The sequence below is a fragment of the Haemaphysalis longicornis genome, unplaced genomic scaffold, assembly GCF_048455015.1.
Source record: "Haemaphysalis longicornis isolate Haplotype H1 unplaced genomic scaffold, Haemaphysalis longicornis Haplotype H1 scaffold_6, whole genome shotgun sequence".
In the NCBI taxonomy this organism is placed as follows: Eukaryota; Metazoa; Arthropoda; class Arachnida; order Ixodida; family Ixodidae; genus Haemaphysalis; species Haemaphysalis longicornis.
The window spans coordinates 71,264,570-71,284,223 of NW_027526407.1; the positions used below are offsets into that span (position 1 = coordinate 71,264,570).

The 19,654-nt window shown below is 48.0% G+C and overlaps 1 protein-coding gene across 3 annotated transcripts; it reads right to left on the minus strand.

Annotated features, from left to right (window-relative positions):
• Positions 1 to 1,061: 1,061 nt before the first annotated feature.
• LOC144142963 (uncharacterized) lies at positions 1,062 to 19,171 on the minus strand. Of its 3 annotated transcripts, none has more exons than XR_013317070.1 (3): positions 18,839 to 19,171; positions 7,942 to 9,098; positions 1,062 to 1,566 (listed from the first exon to the last, which is right to left on the minus strand). XR_013317070.1 is itself a non-coding variant. In XM_077674791.1 (3 exons), exons 1-2 carry the CDS (start codon positions 19,121 to 19,123, stop codon positions 3,785 to 3,787), a joined length of 318 nt encoding a protein of 105 aa, XP_077530917.1. In that variant the 5' UTR covers positions 19,124 to 19,171; the 3' UTR covers positions 1,062 to 1,566; positions 3,776 to 3,784. The 3 variants fall into 3 exon arrangements, 2 of the variants coding, with proteins under 2 accessions (XP_077530917.1, XP_077530918.1); XM_077674791.1 differs by lacking the exon at positions 7,942 to 9,098 and adding an exon at positions 3,776 to 3,817; XM_077674792.1 differs by lacking the exon at positions 7,942 to 9,098 and having other exon boundaries at positions 1,064 to 1,566.
• Positions 19,172 to 19,654: the final 483 nt, after the last annotated feature.

Below are 19,654 nucleotides of genomic sequence, written 5' to 3' on the forward strand. Positions count from 1 at the left end.
CAAATCACTTCAGTGTCCCTTTAAACAGAGACGCGTCACCACAAAGGAAATAGTCTCGCGCAGTTCAAACCCTTCATGCCCTTCTCGACATCGCACTGCACAAATCAGTATTCATCGGCGCCGCACATTCCCCATGGATCTAAAAGTAGTGACTAAATTGTCAGGCCGTATCTTCGTCGAGGCTAATTCTTTCCCAATTTCTCTTGCGGTGCTGATCCGCTGTACAAACAGGCAAACGCAGGTATGCACATCTCTTGAAGGTGCGCTCTACAAAGGGTGGGGCCAGTGATGGGGTAGATCTTTTATTGGAGAAGGTCCTTTTGGTCTTTCCTATACGTCATCACGAAACGCATCGTCGTATTAGGCATCGTGTGAGTATCACCACACGTAGTGAGTATACCACACCTAGTGCGTGGGTAACCAGGATGATGACCATGTGACATGAGGCCCCTACGTACGTACGAGAATGCTTTTGCTCAGAGCAGCAGCATACATCCCCTACCATGATGACCGGTGGTGACGTCGCCCCGTACCATCCGGCCGGTCTCAATTTAAGCTGTGCACTTCCCCACCGGTGAATGTATCCTCCTGTTCCAGATAAAATGTTGAAACTGGAATTTGCCACCTCATCGGACTATTGAAGTGGCAGTGTTGGAGCTCCGTCACCAGAATTAAGTACGCGACAGATGTCACCGGGGAATTAATCCCGAGAGGCGGTACCGCAACTATCAATTTTTATCATGAGTCAGTATCAAGAGGTTTCATTTTATCACTTCCAGCTCTGCAAAGACTTATGTGTAGGGTTAGTCAGGATCACTTTGAAACACCCAGCACTGGTGTGCGAGTGTAGGCAAAATTTGTGACAACTAAACTATAACGTTTTCATCTAGGCAGACAAAATGAGTTTACCGAAACGGGGGCTACCGTTGAAATGAATTAGTCAAGAAATATTCCACAGTATCAAGTACTGGTGACTCATTTGAAGACTGCTATGGACGAAATAGGTTTTACAAAAAGAACAAACACTTGTTGGCCGTAGAGACAGAAGCGGACAGGTAGATGAAAGAAGGAGGGTGCTCGAATGTTGTTTCGCAAACACAGATTTACCATTTATCGTTTTGGTTTGAGTGACACAGACCGCAAGTTGAATAATGTACCCGGCGTTTTTGATGTAGCTGAAAGTACCGGTATCTAACGAGGCAAATAATGCGCAGCCCAAGTCACCAAAACCTTTTAATACCCAGCGAAGCTTCTTGATCGGTTCCTGTCATAGAGGAGTTTCGCAGAAGTAAAAAAAATGGCACTAAATTGCCACGGGAAATAAATAAAATAAATTGACAAGGGAGCAATCAGCTCCTTCCTTGCAGTATTCCAAAAGCAAAGTTTTGGTCTTCCAAATGGCCCTCCTGAATGGGTACTATTTTAGACCCCCTTAGTTCATGCCTTGAGGATGGTTATTCACTTGGGCGATAAACAACCGTTGTTAATTGCACTTGGGTCCCAGACTTTGCGTTCTGAAGGTCGCCTCCACTGCTCTACGCATCGTCTTTTGGTGACAGCTCAACTCTGAAAAAAAAAACAGCAAACACAGACCAATTAGTAGAGCACTAGATAATAGTTGTATATTTCCCGTTTGGGTTCGCAGTAAATACTCGTTTTCTGTCTGACGGAATGCCGTGATTTTATAATAGGTACGGGCAAGCAACTATCTACCAGTCCTTTAAATTCGTCACTCTTTAACGTCTATCAATCAAATTTTTAAACCAGTTTGCCTAACACCTTGCTTGAGTTCAAGAAATATTGTGAGGCAATCGATATACACTGTTGGAAGAAAAAGTGTCGGCGTCCTCCTCGCCTTTTTGGTATTTTAAAGGGGACACGAAGACAACATGCAGGTTTGATTCATTCAAAAAAATGCCTCGTTACACAATTTTTAACATAAACTTTGCCCAAATAGCTGTATAGGTAAGAAAAAAATGGAATGGCCATGCGATCCACTAGCTTATTTCCCGCAACAGAACCCATGATGTCATACCGCCAGATCTGCGATTGGCGGAGGCCGGCCAAAGCAAACGCAAATTAGGCAGTGCTTATAAGCTTGCCGAACGAAGTTTTTGCGCCTAGGTTTATAGCACATTCTTTTTATATCAGTAAGAACGGTGGGACAAACAGTGGAAGTTACGAAAGCACACGTAAGTATAAAAGTACCGAAGCGTAGTGGGGTTGATACTGCGCGCACTATGCTTCGTTTACATGCGCAGCACAGCGGGGCATTGGGGTTCTTTCCGACTGGCCGATTGACCATATTTGTCCAGCCAGCACCATGTTTCACGAAGAGATTATTTTCTCCGTGAACAAAATCAAGCCAGGTTTACATACAGCGACAAACAAACCAAAGGGAGAAAACGGTTTGCCGCGGTGTGGTGGCGCCGTCTAGGTTGGCTAACAGTAAGCAAGTCTCCGTTCCACACCAAGTTCAGCTGATAGACCTGTTCTTATGATGTCATTGAAAACGTCGTTCAAACACGTTTTCGCGGGAGAACCAAAACGTTAGCTTAAATTGATTAATTTCGCAGTGAATAAAGCATCTTCTGATTCCGGACAAGGGCGGGGGCACTATAGAATCCGAAATATTTCGAATAAAACAAACTTGTATTTTGTCTTCATGGCCGCTTTAAGGCAAACTTTATGCGAAGGGAACGAACGTCTTCTTTAACACTTTGAATGTCAACGGTTTCCCGCATCGTTAGCATGACACCATCTTAGCTGTTATCATGACAGCACGGAATCGCGGACCGGTGGTGTAACTATCTTCGGCGCACAAACGAACGTACTGAGAGAGGCCTGATTGATTTGATTATGAGATAAACGCGCTGATGCTACACAGACGACGAGGCGCACCGTAGTGGGGGGCTCTGGAATAATTGTGACCACCTGGGGATCTTTAACGTGCGCCGAAATCTCGACCACACGGGCGTTTTCACTCTTCGCCTCCAACACTGACAGGTTTCTCGTCGGCAGAGTCATCAAATTGCATTTTGATGGAAGAAGACAAGCACGAAATTACGTATACAGCAACTAAGTTTACGTAAAGATTTGTCAAAGTCCCGAAGAGTTACCTAGTCCTGGTTTCTTTATTGAATATTTGAGATGTGCGAAAACTTCTAATGGCACACAAAATGGTGTGTGATAGCACTAGTTTTAAATGGGGCCACTTTATTCAGGTTTTTTTCCCCACCACATTTCTTGCGTTGTTGCAAGGGGGAATTTCGGAGCTACCTACAACTGCAAGATTGCTTGCTTACTGGACCGACTAAATCGATAGAACTTCCGGGCTATGTCGTCACGTGCGACGTCCAGATCATAGGAAACCTCTGATGCGAATACCAAAGTATTACCGCCTGTGTTGTAACAGGTAATGCTTTGGTACCCGCGCATGAAATTGATTGCCAATGCGTGTTCACATCCAGTGCGCGAACCTCATCGGCTACTTTGGTATTCACTAAATTTATGGCTCAAAGGTGTTACCTAATGGTTTGTGTAATCCATACTGCAGACCACAGTTGCAGTTTCATCAGGAAGAGCTCTTGAATATCCCACAACGATAAAAGGAAAAATTGAAGTGCTGACATTGCATCAAAATCACGAACACCAAGACAAAAGAAGCAAAGAGCACAGGGTTACACATTATCTAATGCGTATGACTCAGTAAGGGAGTTACACTGAGTCTTGGGACGAAGCAAAAAAAGAAATCAGTAAGTGCCAGGCTTCGTACCGTAAGCTGTTAGCCATCTCGGGTGGTGGTGCCACGTGTGTCCTGTAGACAGTGCGAATATATAGATTTACAGATCGTTAGCCGGTTCACGGTTAGTACGAGAGCATAGTAAATCGATTCGAAGTTTCTGTCTTGGAATCTGGAGCTGGCGAATTTATTTGTAATCACTATTGCCGGAAAGAAAAGTATGCGTCGAAACTTTGAAAAGATAAACTTGACAGCTTTTTGCAGAATCCTTTCCAATTTAACAATGTTATTTTTAGTATACAGATCTTATACTACAGCACCATAGTCAAGTTTTGGTCTAATAAGTGAATGCTGGCAAAAACGTTTAACGCTTGGACGCGAATTACGAACTTTCGGTCTCAAACATCACAGGTTTCTAAAGGCGGGGGAGGTCAAAAAACTTTATTCGACTGAAGAGCTGGTAGTTGGGCGGCGTGCTTAGTTCAGGACTCCGTTGGTTCCTACCGCTGTCTTCGCCCTTTCGGTCCTCCATAGTTGCCTATTCGGATCAGATCGGGCACGTTCAGCCTCCAACCGCGCGTACGTAGGACGAGAAATTAGATTCATGTCTGGGTTATTCTGGCTCTCACACACCATGTGGTCTGGAGTAGCACGTTGGCCAGAATAATTGCCCTGGGGCGGGGACCGCTGTCGATGTGCAAGTTTCAGGAGAGATTAGTAGTAAACTTTACTTTAAGAGTTTGAAGCTGTTACTTTGCTAGTTATACACATGATGGCAGTGTGTACTCAAACTAGAATGGAAATTTTTAGGCGGCATGCGGATGGAAACAGTTTTGCCTGCGTTGACTACTATGCCCCATTCCTTTCACAAACAATAAATATTGCCCATATTTGTGTTAACCTCTATTTGATCTTGTATGACTGGTATTTATTGAATAAACTGTAGCCATGAGCAAAACATGCGGATATTAGTGGTGGGTGTAACAGCAGCGAGATATGCCAATATGTAAAGAAAAAGCAACGGCGCCAGACTACTACCTTGGGGCATCCCGGAAGGGACAAGAAGACAGCTTGACCCGTTACTATTGACCAAAACTTATTGTTTTCTATATGTAACATAAACGAAGCAGGGTTTTACTGTCGCGGTAAAGGAAAAGAAAGCTATGAGGAATACAGATTCGAGGAAAAACTTAAGAACGACAATATCGGATGATCGTGATGACCAGATGAAAGGAGGGGGATAAAAACAAAAGAAAGAGTCATGTAGAACCACCCCACTGGCAGGCGCACTGCTGGAAAGCATGTTATAAAGTCCCGAAAGAAGTTTGAACATATTGTTCGAAAAAAATGTCTCGGTGTAATTCGTTCGGTGTAACGACACTTACATTCGAATGCGGCGTGACCGGTGTTGAGATTCGCTCTCGAACGGCCTTTCGGGACACAGCAATTACATGACGTACGTGCAATCGCGTGTCCTGGACTCACAGGATGTACAAGTAAACGGTGGGATCGTGACAGAAACTGTGATTATAAGGTCGAGTATATCTTCCAGCAATGCGGAAAGTTTCATGGCTACATGCTTGGCGTGGATAGCGATTATGACACTTCCCCTGTTGCCGTAGTCGTTAGTTCAATGTAAGCGTGTCTGGGTCGAAATGGAAGTGTCGTACGCGCTGCATGTTGGAGACATATGGAAGGCGATGTCTCCCAGATCCGCCCAATTGTCCACACAGCGGCTTTCGTGCATCGATTTCACATTACCCGAGGTTGTGTCTGCAGTTGGGAGCATGCGGATGCGTGTGCTTCATAGCGAACACGCATGCCCGTGTGACCATAGTTAATGACCATGAGGTATGCAATAAAGCCTTTAGCACACGTTTTTTGCCACAATGCCCCCAGCTCCGCTGGTCGGACACTTTGAAGGGCGACACATCGTGGAAATATTTCTGTATCCTGTGTTTTATCTCACTCCTGGTTCACGCCTCGTTCACTATCGCCTTCCGACTGCATTTGCAGCGACGCGAGCTGATGACTAAAATTTGAGCGCTTTAACAAAAGGGTCAAACTTTCTTTATAAATAGAGGTAGAGCAGACCATCTGAATAGCCTTCTTGAAAAGCTAAGGATTTGGGTGAGTAGAGTGAGAAAGTTCAATCCTTGTTTCACGAAGCATTGATTTTAAGGCAAATGGTTGAAGGAGACATGTATCAACAACGTTATGCTACGCTTTTTAAAGGGTACAGGAAGCAATATGACACATGCGTGAGAGCACACCTCTTAAAGGAGTTCTGACAACAAAATTTTTATTGAGTCCGAATGACCTGGCGAACCCGAAAGCGCTCTTTTATTACATGAGCACGTAAAAAATAATTATATTGAACAGCCTGCAAATCATCCTTGAACGGCCTGCAATCCTTGCAAATCACAGCAAATCATTAATTACAACCTTGCAAATCATTAATTACATTGAAGGGCCTGAAAATCATCAATTTTCCGCGCTTGCACTTTGGACGGCGCGTATACACAACCATGGTATCTGACCGTTTTTGTTCGGACGTGAGAACACCGCGAAGGCTGGTGAATGCATTGTTTCGACCGCCCCGCCGCCAGTGCTGAACACCCGCTCTGCCTGAATGCATTAGGCCTACCGTTGCGGGGGAAATGTGATGACCGTTTTCATCAAATGTCCTGATGGCGACTTTTGTTGCGATTCGGCGCTATATTATGGCTCCCTTCCCGTGTGGGGAACTTTATTTTTGGCAAGAATGCGTTTATGGGCAGTGGGTATTGCTGTGACCCGCCGCGGTGGCTCAGTGGCTAAGGCGTTGCGCTGCTGAGCACGAGGTCGCGGGTTTGATTCCCGGCCGCGGCGGCCGCCTTTCTGATGGAGGCGAAAAGCAAAAACGCCCGTGTGTGCGAGATTTCGGCGCAGGTTAAAGATGCCCAGGTGGTCAAAATTAATCACGAGCCCTCCACTATGGCGCGCCTCATCGTCTGCATTGCTTCGGCGTGTTAAAACCTACAATCGATCAATTGCTGTAGCACTGGCTAAGTGCATAATTCGGTGAACCCGACAGCGCCCTGGCGTCGCTCGACGGGCCGTGCATTGGAAGTGCATCACATGTTTCTGACGGCGCTAGAGGCACACGACCGCGTCACTTCATTTCGCTATGTCGGGGTGATGTCACGCCGATGTCAATTTGATGCCCGCCTTTCCGCGAGCTGTAACGTCGGCGCGATAAATGAGGTCAAATTGATGTATGTTCCAAGCGTCGCAGGCTGCTGATATTTCATACAGGGTACTTGTTGAGTAAACGAACCATTTCAACCCTGTTGAGTAAGGAAGCGAACTGTGTATTAAAATTACCACCGCAGATTCGCGTCAGTGCCCCTTTAATAATACATCCGGTCATTAGAGGAACCTTCCACATTTTGAAAACTATTCAAAAAACAGGTGCCACTTTACTTTCTGAGTGGGTGAGAGAGTAAGTAAGTTTGTGAGTGAGTGAGTGAGTGAGCGAGGGTGGGAGGGGGAGCAGGAAGAGGTAAAATTTGAGCAGTTAGGGAACCGGTGGGGCATTCCTTGCAAGTTGTGCCGCCAGTTGCTCCCACTGCGCAGAATCGTGTTAAAGCTATCCGCGGTTTATCATCACAAAGTTACAGGGGCTTGCGTCATTCAAATTCTTGAAAACCCGGGGCCCAATTCTCCGAAAAAGGGTCGTCGTTTTGAAAAGATGCGGTATCGCCATGCAAATGCACGTGTTCTGGGCAGGGGCGTTGTTTTGGGATGTTGAAGAGCATCGAGAGTTGTCCAGAGGAGCACCCCGTTGTTTTGGTTGCGATTTTGTGCCCTTGCTACGGTGCTCCTCTGGGCCACTCTCTATGCTCTTCAACACCCCAAAGCGGCGCTCTCGCCCTGAACACAAGCATTTGCAAGGGGCTACCGGGTCATTTCAAAGCGATGGCCGTTCCGTTTAGAGAGTTCATCCCCAGGAGCGAAGTGTCTGGAAGAGTGGTCCAGTTTCTGTACTTCAAAGCGTCACGCTGGGAAGCTTTCCTACGTTTTCTCTGGGCAAAGCTGGGCGTTCGCGCGCGTTGTCTGAACAGTCCATGAAAACTGTCTACATTGTTTGGACGAGCATGTAAGAGAACAGAGATTTAAAAGATTTGGGAGTGCATTCATGGTGCAAAAATACTTACCTGACCACTATTGTGCAGTCCTCGAGGCGACTCCCTCCGTTGTACCTTTCTACAAAGAGACATTCTCCACAAACTGGAACTTCGATAGGATCGTTAGACTTATTAACCGGTCTTAAAAAGTGTTCGTGATCATAGATATCCGGTGGATTACAACAGTCATTGTAGACGCGACATCCTTGGTAAACGACGCTAAAGTTGATTGGAAGGTTGAATGGCCACTGCAGAAACTCATCCAGTTTTCCTCTGTGCAGTTGAAAGAGGAGAGTGTTGAAGCCATCAGGTGTCATAACGATGCCTGCAGACACGTAGTAGCCTCGCAGATATACCTTCTCGGACATTTTTGCCACGAACGCTCCTCCTTTCCCTTTAGAAAATTCTGTAAAAGTCCACGTGTGCGTTGTGGCAATAGGAAGGATGGAGAGGGGTGGGGCAAAAGTATTGCGGAAACGATCGGTGATCCGATCGAATTTGCAATCAATGGCCCTAGATATTTTGTCAAACTCAGCCTTGGTTTTACAGTGAACGACTTCTAGAGCTTCGCTGAATGCAGAAAACTTCTCCACCAGCTTACTCTGATCTATTCTTGTTTGCATCACCTGCTTAACCGTATGCTCTAGCGCCTCAAATTTTGCTGCGAGGCTGTAACTAAGAGCTTCTTGGTTTTCATCGCCTTCGTGCTCCAAATCTCCACGCTGATAGGCTCTTTCAGCCATTTGATTCTGGATTCTGCTTAGAGTTTGTTGGAGTAGACTTTGTCTTGATTGTCTCTCGTTCGTATGGCCATCTTCAGCAAGTGTTGGAGCTATTGCGATTTTAAAAGCCTGGCTAATTTCTTTCAGCTGGGCTTGAATCGATGACAAGTCCGCTGAGTTGGCATTGGGTGTTCGCCGATTGCGTGTCGTGATGTCGGGGCATGTCATATTGTGAGGTTCCTCGTCTTCCGAAACAGTTTTTCTCGCCTGTATTGCGGCCACACTGGGTATCTTTAAAGCATCACAGTGGCTTTCGATATGTGCGCACACATCGGAGGCAAGGATTTTCGCCGAGCATTTAGGACATCTCCCCATGTGGTGTTCGCACTCATGGTGGAAGTGTTTGGAAATGTCCGCAGCAGCCGTGACTACATTGCAGCCACTGGTGTGATTCCAGCACGAAACCTGCATTCGAAAAGGAGTTGGATTAGGTGATAGAACAGTTTTTATTATATGTTAGGGCAAAAGGTGAGACAACTGCGCAACTTATGCCTGTGAAGGGAAGAAAAGCTGTAAACACCAGTTGAAGTAAATTTCTGGAAACGCTTGCTAAAGCCAAAGCCTTTACAAATATGTATGATTTTTAAGTGCTATGTCGTACTCTACAAAATTAAGGTTTTTAGTTTGGGTCATTCGAGCCATTAGTCTCAAGGTAAAACTGAGCGAGATCTTTTGCGCCAGGCAAAGATCTGCGCGAAGGCCCCACTAACCTATCAAGTGCCGAATGCCATGCGTGAGTACCGGACCACGCCACCTTTGGATCACCACCACTGTTAGTTTAACAGCCTCAGGATTGATGATATAATGCACAAGCTGTGGCTATTTCCCGTGCTGTTTATAAAAAGTCACAAGCCCTAGTGCCAAAATATCCCGCGCACAAATCAGACTAGTGTAACGGGTAGTGCTTCGGTGTTATCACTTTGCAATCGCAATGACTCGTGAAATATTCTACCTATTCGACTTGTCGGAATGAATGGGGTCAACGCTTGGAGGATTGGAATTATAATGAAATTAGGCGCTTTTTGCTGGGAATTTAGTGGGGAAAGCATGGCATTGATTTTTGTAAGAGCTGTATCGATATTCAGCTGGGACCCACAGCCACGCTCGCCACCACGGCCGTGCGAAAGATGGCCGCCCGGGACCGCTCCTGCTCGCAGCGAAAGGCCCTGCGGGTGTACAATGCCTCGGCGTGGGGCTTAATGTACGCGCTGCCACTGGTAACCCTGCGCAAGCCCAGCTGGAGGCAGCTGGAGGGCGACCTCCGCAGGGGCGTCTGCACCTGCCTGGGCCTGCCTCGAGACTTCCAGTATGCGAACACGCTGGCTAAAGGGGGAAGGCATGGAGGCTCCAAATGTCGGTGACCAGCGCGCTTTGGGCCACATTGACCGGCTGCGGCAGGCTGCTGCAGCAGCACTGCGCACACACCGTCAGTCACGCATGGTGCCCGTGCTGGGCGTGGATGAGTAGGTGGGGGCCCCCGTGGAAGCACCCCCCTCTGGCCAGCCGACCCCTGCCCTGGTGGCCGAGGTCCACGTGGAGAGCCAGGGCCTGCGCAGCCAGCGGCGGACGTCGCACTGCCGGCCGCAGCAGCTGGTCCGGGCCGTCGTGTAGGGCGACCCGGAGGGCCACAGCGTGGTCTACACAGACGGCTCCGAGTGGCAGCGGCAGGGTTCAGTCATGGTGGCACAAGTTCTGGAGGAGGCTACCAGGTAGGCCCGGCTGCGTTATTCAGCGTCATCTGCCACGGCCGAAATGGTTGGCGTAAGCCTTGGCCTGGACCTGCTACTGGAGATGGAGCCGTGCCCACGAGCGCTGCGCCCTGCCTTGCGAATTCCGGGGGCCCTACTGCGACTCCGAAAGGGCGATCCGCGCTCACCCCTTGTGCGGGCCGAGCGAGACAAGGTGGCATGGCTGGCTGAATGAAGAGCTCGCATGCGGCCAGAGTGTGCTGTAGTGCAACGAGCGGGCACACGAGCTGGCCGACGACGCCCACGAGCTGCCCCCTTCGCTCACAACGGCTCAAGAAGATGGGGATGACGCCCGCGTGCTGATACAGCGGCATGTCGGGCCCAGCACCCTGACTTGAGGTTGGCCGCTGGAGATACCCCACCACCTGTTCGGGCTACACGGCAGCCACCACAGCAACGCTCGGCTCTCCTCCGCCTCCGCGTGGGATGTGTGTGGACGGCCGAGCGAAAACACCATCTGGAGCTGGTAGACGACCCATCGTTGCAGCACTGCCGGGCGTTGGTCAGACCCAGCCGCATCTGGTCCTCGAGTGCCATCCGTTTGCGGCAGGGAGGGATGAACTCTTGGCAGCCTTCGGGGGTAGGGCTTGGCCACTCGAAGAGATTCTGCGGCAGCCGGTTAGTGCCCGAGAGCGGGACGGAGTCCATGAAGCCCTGGGGTCCTACCTGGCCGCCTCAGGACTCATCTTGGCTCTTCGCTTTCTCCCAAGATAAACTGAACTGTCTTTGTTGTGTGTGCGCAACTTTTTTCTCTTAGTGTTCTTATTTTTAGTCTTGTATATATGGTGTTGAGTTTTAAGTGTTGTATATATCGTACATATATGTACTTTTATGTCTTGTATATATGTATCCTCCCCTTCTCTCTCTCCTCTACTTCCTGTTAACCTGTGTTCCCCATTCTGCACCCCCCCCAACAGCAGGCGCTCCGATGTCCGCCCTTAGGTGAGACAGAGTACGTCTGCTGGTGGTCTTTCCTTCCCAAGGTGCTGACAATAAATTAGTTTATTCTTGGCACAAAAAATGTTCCTAAGAAGTTGGTCTGAAACAGCAAAAGGGTAGACACGGTGGTAGGGGGAGACGGAAGGGCCGAGTTATAATTTGTATCTTTTCTGCGGAATTTCAACGTGGTTTCCAATTCGCTACTTTGATGACTTTTAACCTGGTAGATGGCAAAGGCTGGCGAAGTTGACATGGGATATTGGCTAGCCCGGCACGTATTGCAGACAAAAAAACGCTGAGGGCAGTGGTGGAGACTGCATGTACACGTGTTCTGCCTCCCGGACATTTATTTATTTCCAATACTGTTAGCCCTTGCGGGCTGTTCTCTACTTTAGCCGACACAACAAAACTCTAATTCAGCCAACACAACGTATTAATTCGATTTCGGATCTCCTACTGACCACAAAGGAGTCCCTACCCCACTCGCAACTCTATCCGCAACGTACTGTTCCAGGATAGAGCAGACCACCATACAACCAGGCATTACGATCAATCGTTTTCCCCGTTTCCCATGGACACCGCCTATACTCTACAGGATGTTCAGCGAGCATTCGACTCTCTGCACCAAAACACCAACCCCAGCCGGGATAACATCAGGTAAGAGATCATGAGAAACCCTAACTCAGACAATCAACTATCTCTCCTCACTATTTTCAACCATGTATGGGACTCTGGCACGATGCCCGCATCCCAGAAACATTGTGACATAGTTCTCATCCCGAAAACCGGAAAAAGTGCATCTAAAGACAATCTTACACCCACTTCTGTTACCTCGTGCGTAGGTAAACTGCTAGACGGAATGCTGCTTACTCACTCCGAAAGGCACATGGAACTGTACTGCAACTCCCGTCTGCAACCAAACCGGCTTCCGGCACGACATTTCGACACAGCATACGCTCCAGCACCACTCTCATGATGTTTACGATGTCCTGACTTAGTCCCAAGTGCGCGACCTCCTCGCTCTTGATGTTCAAAAAGCGTTTGATGCAGTTTCTGACTACGTTATCCTTGCTAACGTTGCCCGAACAAACTGCTGGAGCACAATGGGAAACTATATCAAATCCTTTCTCTGAGACCGCACAGCCTCTTTAAACATCCCAGGATTGTAGGCTCCATCCGTTTATGTCACCTGTGGTACCCCTTAGGGCTCGATTCTATCTCCAACCATTTTAAACCTGGCCCTAGCCCAACTACCTTCCTTCCTTGACTTTATCAGACATTTCCTGCCGCGTTCCTGCCGATGTTATTTCACTCCGGTTAGCCTAGCCCAACTCGACCGAACTCCTTCACAAGCATGTGTGGTCATCAACAATCATATTCGCACCATAAGTCCCTCTATCGCCCCTTCCAAATTCGTTCTCATCATAATAGCTATATTTGGGTACAAGTTAAGAACGGCAATAGCTTACGTAGTGTATCATTCCGCCGAAGCGACGGATACGGATGTCAACGCGTGAACACGCGCGTTTTGAAATGAAATTGCACTAAATTCGTAACATCGTCTGTTTTTTTCACACCTAGTCTTTTTTCAGCCGCTGCCGAAATTTAAAGGCAGACTAAGTTCGAGATATCGCAGAAACGACTTCGGGCATTAAAAAAAACATGGCCACGTATCTGCTGGTTTGGTTGCAAATATCGACGAAAGACAATAGTTGTCTGGCGCCCCTGCCAAGTGGATGCCTCCTTTCTCTTTCCCGATCACCTCTTACGCTGTTCCTCTGCCGTCTGGCTCCTCCCAAGATACACACGCTAAAGGTTTGCTCAAGTAAACTTACATTTACCTCCTTCCGGAGCACTACTTAGAATGCCTCTACGCCGTATGGCGGAGACGAGCCTGAATCAAGGCACCCTACTTACTCCACGTGCGTTCCGGGCGGAACGTGAAAACTCTCTGGTAGAACCTGTCGTTACTTTTGCCTTTTGATTTCTTAAACTGCCGCCAGAAGGTAAAGTGTCACCGGGGACAGCAGGCTACATAGAGATTTTTTCTGCAGTGGATGCAGTATTTAATTTGCTATAGCAAAATTCAATCATCCATGATTTTTCAATAAATGAACTCTGCAAGTATTGGTGATGTATTGATTTTATACCGCATATTTGCGTAATGTTTTGCTCTTTTTAAATACTGTTGAAAGTATTAACATCGCCAGCGGACTTAGACGTTTAGGTTTGGCGGTGGGTATATCAACTTATTTTGCATTTCTTGTTGCACTTTGGCCGAGTGGCTGAATCCAGTGACTGACAGACAGACATAGGGAGAGACCGAAATTTCTCCGTTCAAGTAGACCAAGAAAGACTATCGTGTTTAATACTGCAGTAAGGTACTTTTCTGCCGCGCGGAGTAAAAGCCAGCTTCAGTGATCAGGCCCTGGGGCACCTTCCGTTGTTTTTAAGATTTCCGAGATTATAGCAAGAAAGGCAAATCTCTCGATAGTGACCTCATCAAAGTCTAGAATAATAACACCCCCTCTCCCAAAACAGACTCACTAAAAATTCTCGGTATTATTTATCACTACTTTGGTGGTCCGTACCATGCACTGAAAAACATATACTCACAAATAGAGGAAATGACTAATATCCTGCACCACGTCCCAAATCGCCAGTCTGCTTAGATGAACTATACGTCTTTCGTAATATAGACGTTTTTATAATGTCCTGCATACTATATACGCTCCCTTACCTGCCTCCTGCCCCCACCAAAGTAACTAAAATAGAAGAAGCTCTCCGTAAGCTCCACCTCATAACCCTCGTCGTGCCCCGCGCACTATGCACCTACTACCGATCTTATCGATACCAGCACATATAACACTATCAAAGTACGTATTCAGTTACACAAAAAAGCCCAATTTCAGCGCTTTCACACATCTCACCACGGTCGGGCGTCCTTGCAGACACTGAAGTAAACTACTGCGTTGCTTCTACCAATCCGCACAACACCCTAACTTGGACCATGTTCCTTCGGCTCCGCACAGAATCCCAACCTAAGAATATGAAGCCCTCCGGGCATGTCACCCCCCGCGTTCTATGGTGTAAAGCCCATACCAGAGTCCTTCAATGCTTTTCTGGTCACGAAACTCCGGCCGAAGTTTCATTCAGGGACAAAAGCTGCCGCTAGGATCGCCCCTGTTAACGTGAAGGCTTCGCCGGCGGGCGACGACGCTTGCGGGCCGGCTGTTTCTCCGTCGGCAACGCGCCTACTTTCATCTGCTCTTCATTTCCACCTGTAAAAACGCGAGCGAAGGGTGCATGTTTTTGAGTCCGTTGTTGTCGCGTAGCTCAGCTGTGAAATTGAGGCAAGACCACGGGTGTTACTGGGGCGTATATGTTGCAGTGTTCGTTCGCGAACGAACGCGTTGCGGCAGGCACCGCTACGTTCTCGCTTTGAGAAGGCGGACATCTGACGTTTTCAATTTTTGACTAGCCTTTGCAGCCGCTTGTATGATTTGAGTTAACTAGCGCAATAATTAAATGTGTATTCAGCCCTGGGCGACATGCTGCGCTGAGCAATTGGTGTGCAAACATACATCACGTTGGGTTAGCGCTGTGTTTGCGCTATTTTATAGCGCGCTAATAATGTAAAAAAAAATATTCGAGATTCGGAAAGTGAGCGTAAACAGGAAAAAAAAAAAAAACGCTCGCAAAATGGAAGCAGCATAATGGAAGCAGCAGAGGGGCGAGGGAAGGAGTAAATGCTACAGCCTTAAGCGACTTTCTCGGCTGTCCTCATAGGCATAGGGTGTCAACAGATAAAAACTCGCCCGCTCAGTGCCTGTCACACTCCTCCCACCCAAAAGGCAAGTTAAAAAACATTGATTGATTGACTATGAGGTTTAACGTGCCGAAGCTACACCGGCAATGGGGGGCGCGCCGTAGTGTAGCGCTCCGGATTAATTTTAACCACTCAGGTATCTTAAACTTGCGCCGTCATCTCGAACACACAAGCGTTTTCTCTTTTCGCCTCCATCAGAAAAGCGGCTGGGAACCCGCGTCCTTGGCTTCACAACGCCTTAGCCCCTGGGCAAGCGCGGCGGTCAAGTTAAAAAAAAATATATATGCAGGCAAAGATAGCCATGCTCCGCTTTCCAAATTCAAAATGTCTGATTGGATAACCAAAATCCCAGTAGCTGCAGTCCCATCGTTGTTCAGCGCCTAAACGCGACGACATTTAGCAGACGAATTTTCTCGTTGTGAGCGTGACCGTGGCTTGGGCTTCGTAAAATACGCCGGCAGGTATGGCATCGACGCGGAGCTTGAGCTTCTCTCGCTGCAGAAGCACAGATTGCCCACTTATTTTGAACTCATCGGTTCGAATAATGTCCGTAGGGTCGAAATGTTTCTCGCGCACACGAACGGCCTTCGACTCGAAACTGAAAGCGTCCGTCCCCTGTCGTGGAATGGCTCGCTTCCACCTGTCGCGTTGTTCGCGGTCGCTTAGGAGGCAGAACAACGAAGCCTTTTCCGTTGTATTCCGATAGCCAGAGCGGCAACCAGGTACACAGCACGTCAGAGGCATGGTAGTTCACATAGTTTGCCCGTCGTGATGAGTGTAGAAAGCTATATCACACAACAAACACCAGCAAGCTCGCGCTCCAACGCACTGCAAATGCGGCCGCCGCCGTCCAAGCCGCCTTCACCGGACTCGTAGCGCCACCGCGCGGGATCTTTGGTCCCCATATGAAGCTCTCCCATAGCGTTACGGAGAAGTTTCGTGACCAGAAAAGCATTGAAGGACTCTGCCCATACCAAACGTGTATCCTTCCAGGAAAAGCAGGGGTCGGCGGTATATTTTACGGACACCACTTTCTGTTCCTCTACGCGAACAGGAACCGCAGCCTTCTTACGCCACTCGTCGCGTGTTTCTGCACAAACGCCCTATCTCTGTTCAACAGAAGCTACCTCCCTAGGGGAGCACTACGTTGTTCCAGCCATAGAGCATGCCGTTCTCACAACCTCTACCGAACACACCCCTTACATCTTCACAGATTCGAAATGCGCCATTCGAAATTGTTTACGCTAAACTGTCAACCACTTCTCTTCTAACCTAGTGACTGACACTCGCAAGAGCTCTCATTTTTACTTCTTTGTCCTGGTTGGGTACCTGGCCCCGCTAACATGGACGGCAACGCAAGAGCGAACGCGCTTTCCCGAGATCTATCCCCAAGTCCGTCCATGCTCTCGACAACTAAATAACGCTAATATCATATTCCCTCCATTATTCTCCGTGCTCGCGCGACCCATCATTCACTCTAGTCTCCTACCTCTTCGCCCGCCAAGCCTACTCTTCTCCAGACCCACGTCTCACTCGCGCTCCAACCATTCTTCTCTGCCAAGAACATACCCACTCGCTACATCTCACCACATTTTACATCGCATACGTAAGTGCTCAGTTCCCCCAACCTGCTCTTCTTGAGGCGCATACCCCTCTTTATTCCCCGTTCCTACTGGGATTGCCACCAACCGAACCAAGCCCCTCCCTCTCCCGCATCACTTCCTGGGATTATAGGCTGAGGATCCCGCACGGAATAGGCGTTCGGGCTGCCCAGGAGGCCCTCTGCCTTCATGTCCAGGAGATTTCCAAAAAAATTCTTGCATGCTATGAAGACCGCGACGCCTCAGCCTCCAACGTTTAGCTGACCTGGACATAGGTTGGTGACTGGGTAATAAATATTCTCCCTCTTTCTCTAGTTTCACCAATCAAAACTTTCAAGTGATTGGTTCCTGGAGCACCAGTTCTCTCATATACCCTCGCTTTATTCTTTTACATTTAACCGTTACGTAATATTATCTACAGATTCAATTAAGCGAACTTGTCGTGTCCCATTCATTGAAATATTATTTTGCTTATTTTCCTCAGGCCACATTGAGAACCCCCCATTTCTTATCCCATATAGACATACAATTTAAAAATGCGTGAAGTCACTGGACATACTCTAATTACCTTATACTGGAATATTTTGATAGCATGTCAGCACATTTACCTCCATTTCTGCTCACAAAGCAATTTACTATAGATATGCAGGTCTCAATTGCGAGTGCTGATGCGACACAAAGGTTTTTAATCGTTCATGAAGCGGCTTCCCACCATAAAATCGCTCGAACACATGAACATTGGTTTTTTGTTGTCCCTTTTTGGTCCAGCGTTTTTAAAGAGTGGCCTTCTTTGTCTGGAGGGGGAGAAAAAAGCTCTTCGCGAAATTTCTCAATGACGCCGCCGGCAGGCTGGTGTCGCAGTGGCGCGTGTCGTTCTACAGGCTTGGGAAAGGTATCGAAAAATAAGGGGGGAAAGATGGTGCCGAACGGTGGCAACCGAAGCCACGGTGATTCTTGTAGCAAGCCAAAACGTGGCATCATGGCGTTCCCTTCTCATTGCAATCACTGAGCATGCAAGTCGATCTCGAAGGCATGCCGTGGAATACGGCGCAACACCTGCGCTGGTTGGACTGTTCCGTAAAATTTCTCGAGATAGTACAGTTTGCTGGCTTTGATATGGCACACCGCGCACTGTGCTTTGTTTTCAAATCAATGGCTTCTTGAAATGGAGTGGGCTCTCGTGGTTAGTTTCTGTACACCGTCAAGTGTTTTGCCGTTTTCAATCGTTCGCTCTACACCGTTTTTCTTGCACGGTCAATGCGGCATCGTGCAGCCTTCAAGACAACAGTGCGGGTAACGCTTAGCCTACTGCATCTTAATAATTTCCGTTTAATATATTGTTGCAACTTGCAATCGCAAACACATTGGCAATCGTTTTGTGCGGCCCCATCTGTCAAAAGAACAACATACACCACGAGCGTTGCTCAAAGCAGTCTTAATAGCGAAGGTTAAGCATTTCGTACCACAAAGGATGAGGCAAAGTTGCAGTGCCTAGACACCATTGAAAGTAATTTTTATGGTACAGCTGACAAGGACAGTTTCTCGCTGATCGATACGCATACATTTGTTGAAGTCACATCGAGTATGACAGCTAGATGGTCGTGAAGCCTTTCTATTGCAGCTGGATATGGCGCATCCCCCAATGGTCACGTGTGAGTTTTAGATAACACAAATATTTCAGTTTATCACATATATAATATTTACCGCGACCATTGCGAGTACATCAGGAACTCATTATACATTCAACGCACCTAAATATGAGAAGCAATGCACCGGAACGAGCTATCAACAAATCAATGTAAGATGGCGAGACCTCTTGCATCTGATCGTTCCGTGACTTCTATTTTGCCTCTTCTCTCTTTTGAGACCTGCCTCCGCAATCGAGGAACTCAACTGTTGAGATAGAGATGAGAAGCTTACTTCTTTTGCCAACGGTTCATAACAACCGCACCTATTCAGTGTGAATTTCCGCATGTTACCAGTGCCAAGCGAAGAAAATATTTCTTTCGGTGATATAAAGAAACCTACCTGTTTTCCCAGGATGCTTCTGGCAGGGTGGTTTATCCAGCTGACTTCCTCGTCCGAGCAGGTGTCTCCGTCCAGAGGGCAAGCCACCCGTCCACTGCGCACACACTGGTGGTAGCATGATTTGCAGACAAAGTGCTCGCACGGAAGAAAGGCTATGCCACTTGGTACGAGACCACATGCGCTGCATATTCTCGTCACGGGGAGAGGTTCGACGAAGAAGAGCGGCCTCCGGTCCACTTCCTCCGAGAACCCCACCAGTGTGTACTGGTGGCCGGCGGTAGCCATTGTTACGATAACGCTAACGCCCAACAAATGCTATGCCGCTTGTTCGACGACTGGAAAGTCGGTGGCAGGTGGGCGTTTATCTCGCCGCCCCTTTCCAGCTAAGCGAGCCTTGCTCGCACGTAATCTAGAAGTTTATCGGGAGTGTGTGCCGATACGCTGCAAAAAGCGACGCATGGCTTCGCTTTTTAGCGTGGAGTTTCGCGGTCGGTTCTAGCCATTTTTGAGGGTCTCTTTTCTCTTTGTTTGGTAGAAAGAATGGTGCGGCAAAAGAAAGAGTTCGATTGATGAGCCAGTCTGCCACAATATTTCTGAACCTAAATAAACAATACACCCCTAAGATGAAAGCAATAAACAATACACCTCTCTGGGGAGAGTGTCCCCACACTGGTACGTTTTAGTGCAATCGTATTTAAATTGTTATTCCTAGACAGATGGAAGGCAATTTTCTAACGTAAGACTCTCCTGGACTTCGGCCATCAGGTCGAGGGTCCATTTAACCCGTTCAGCCAGCTGGCGCTTGACTTCAGCCCG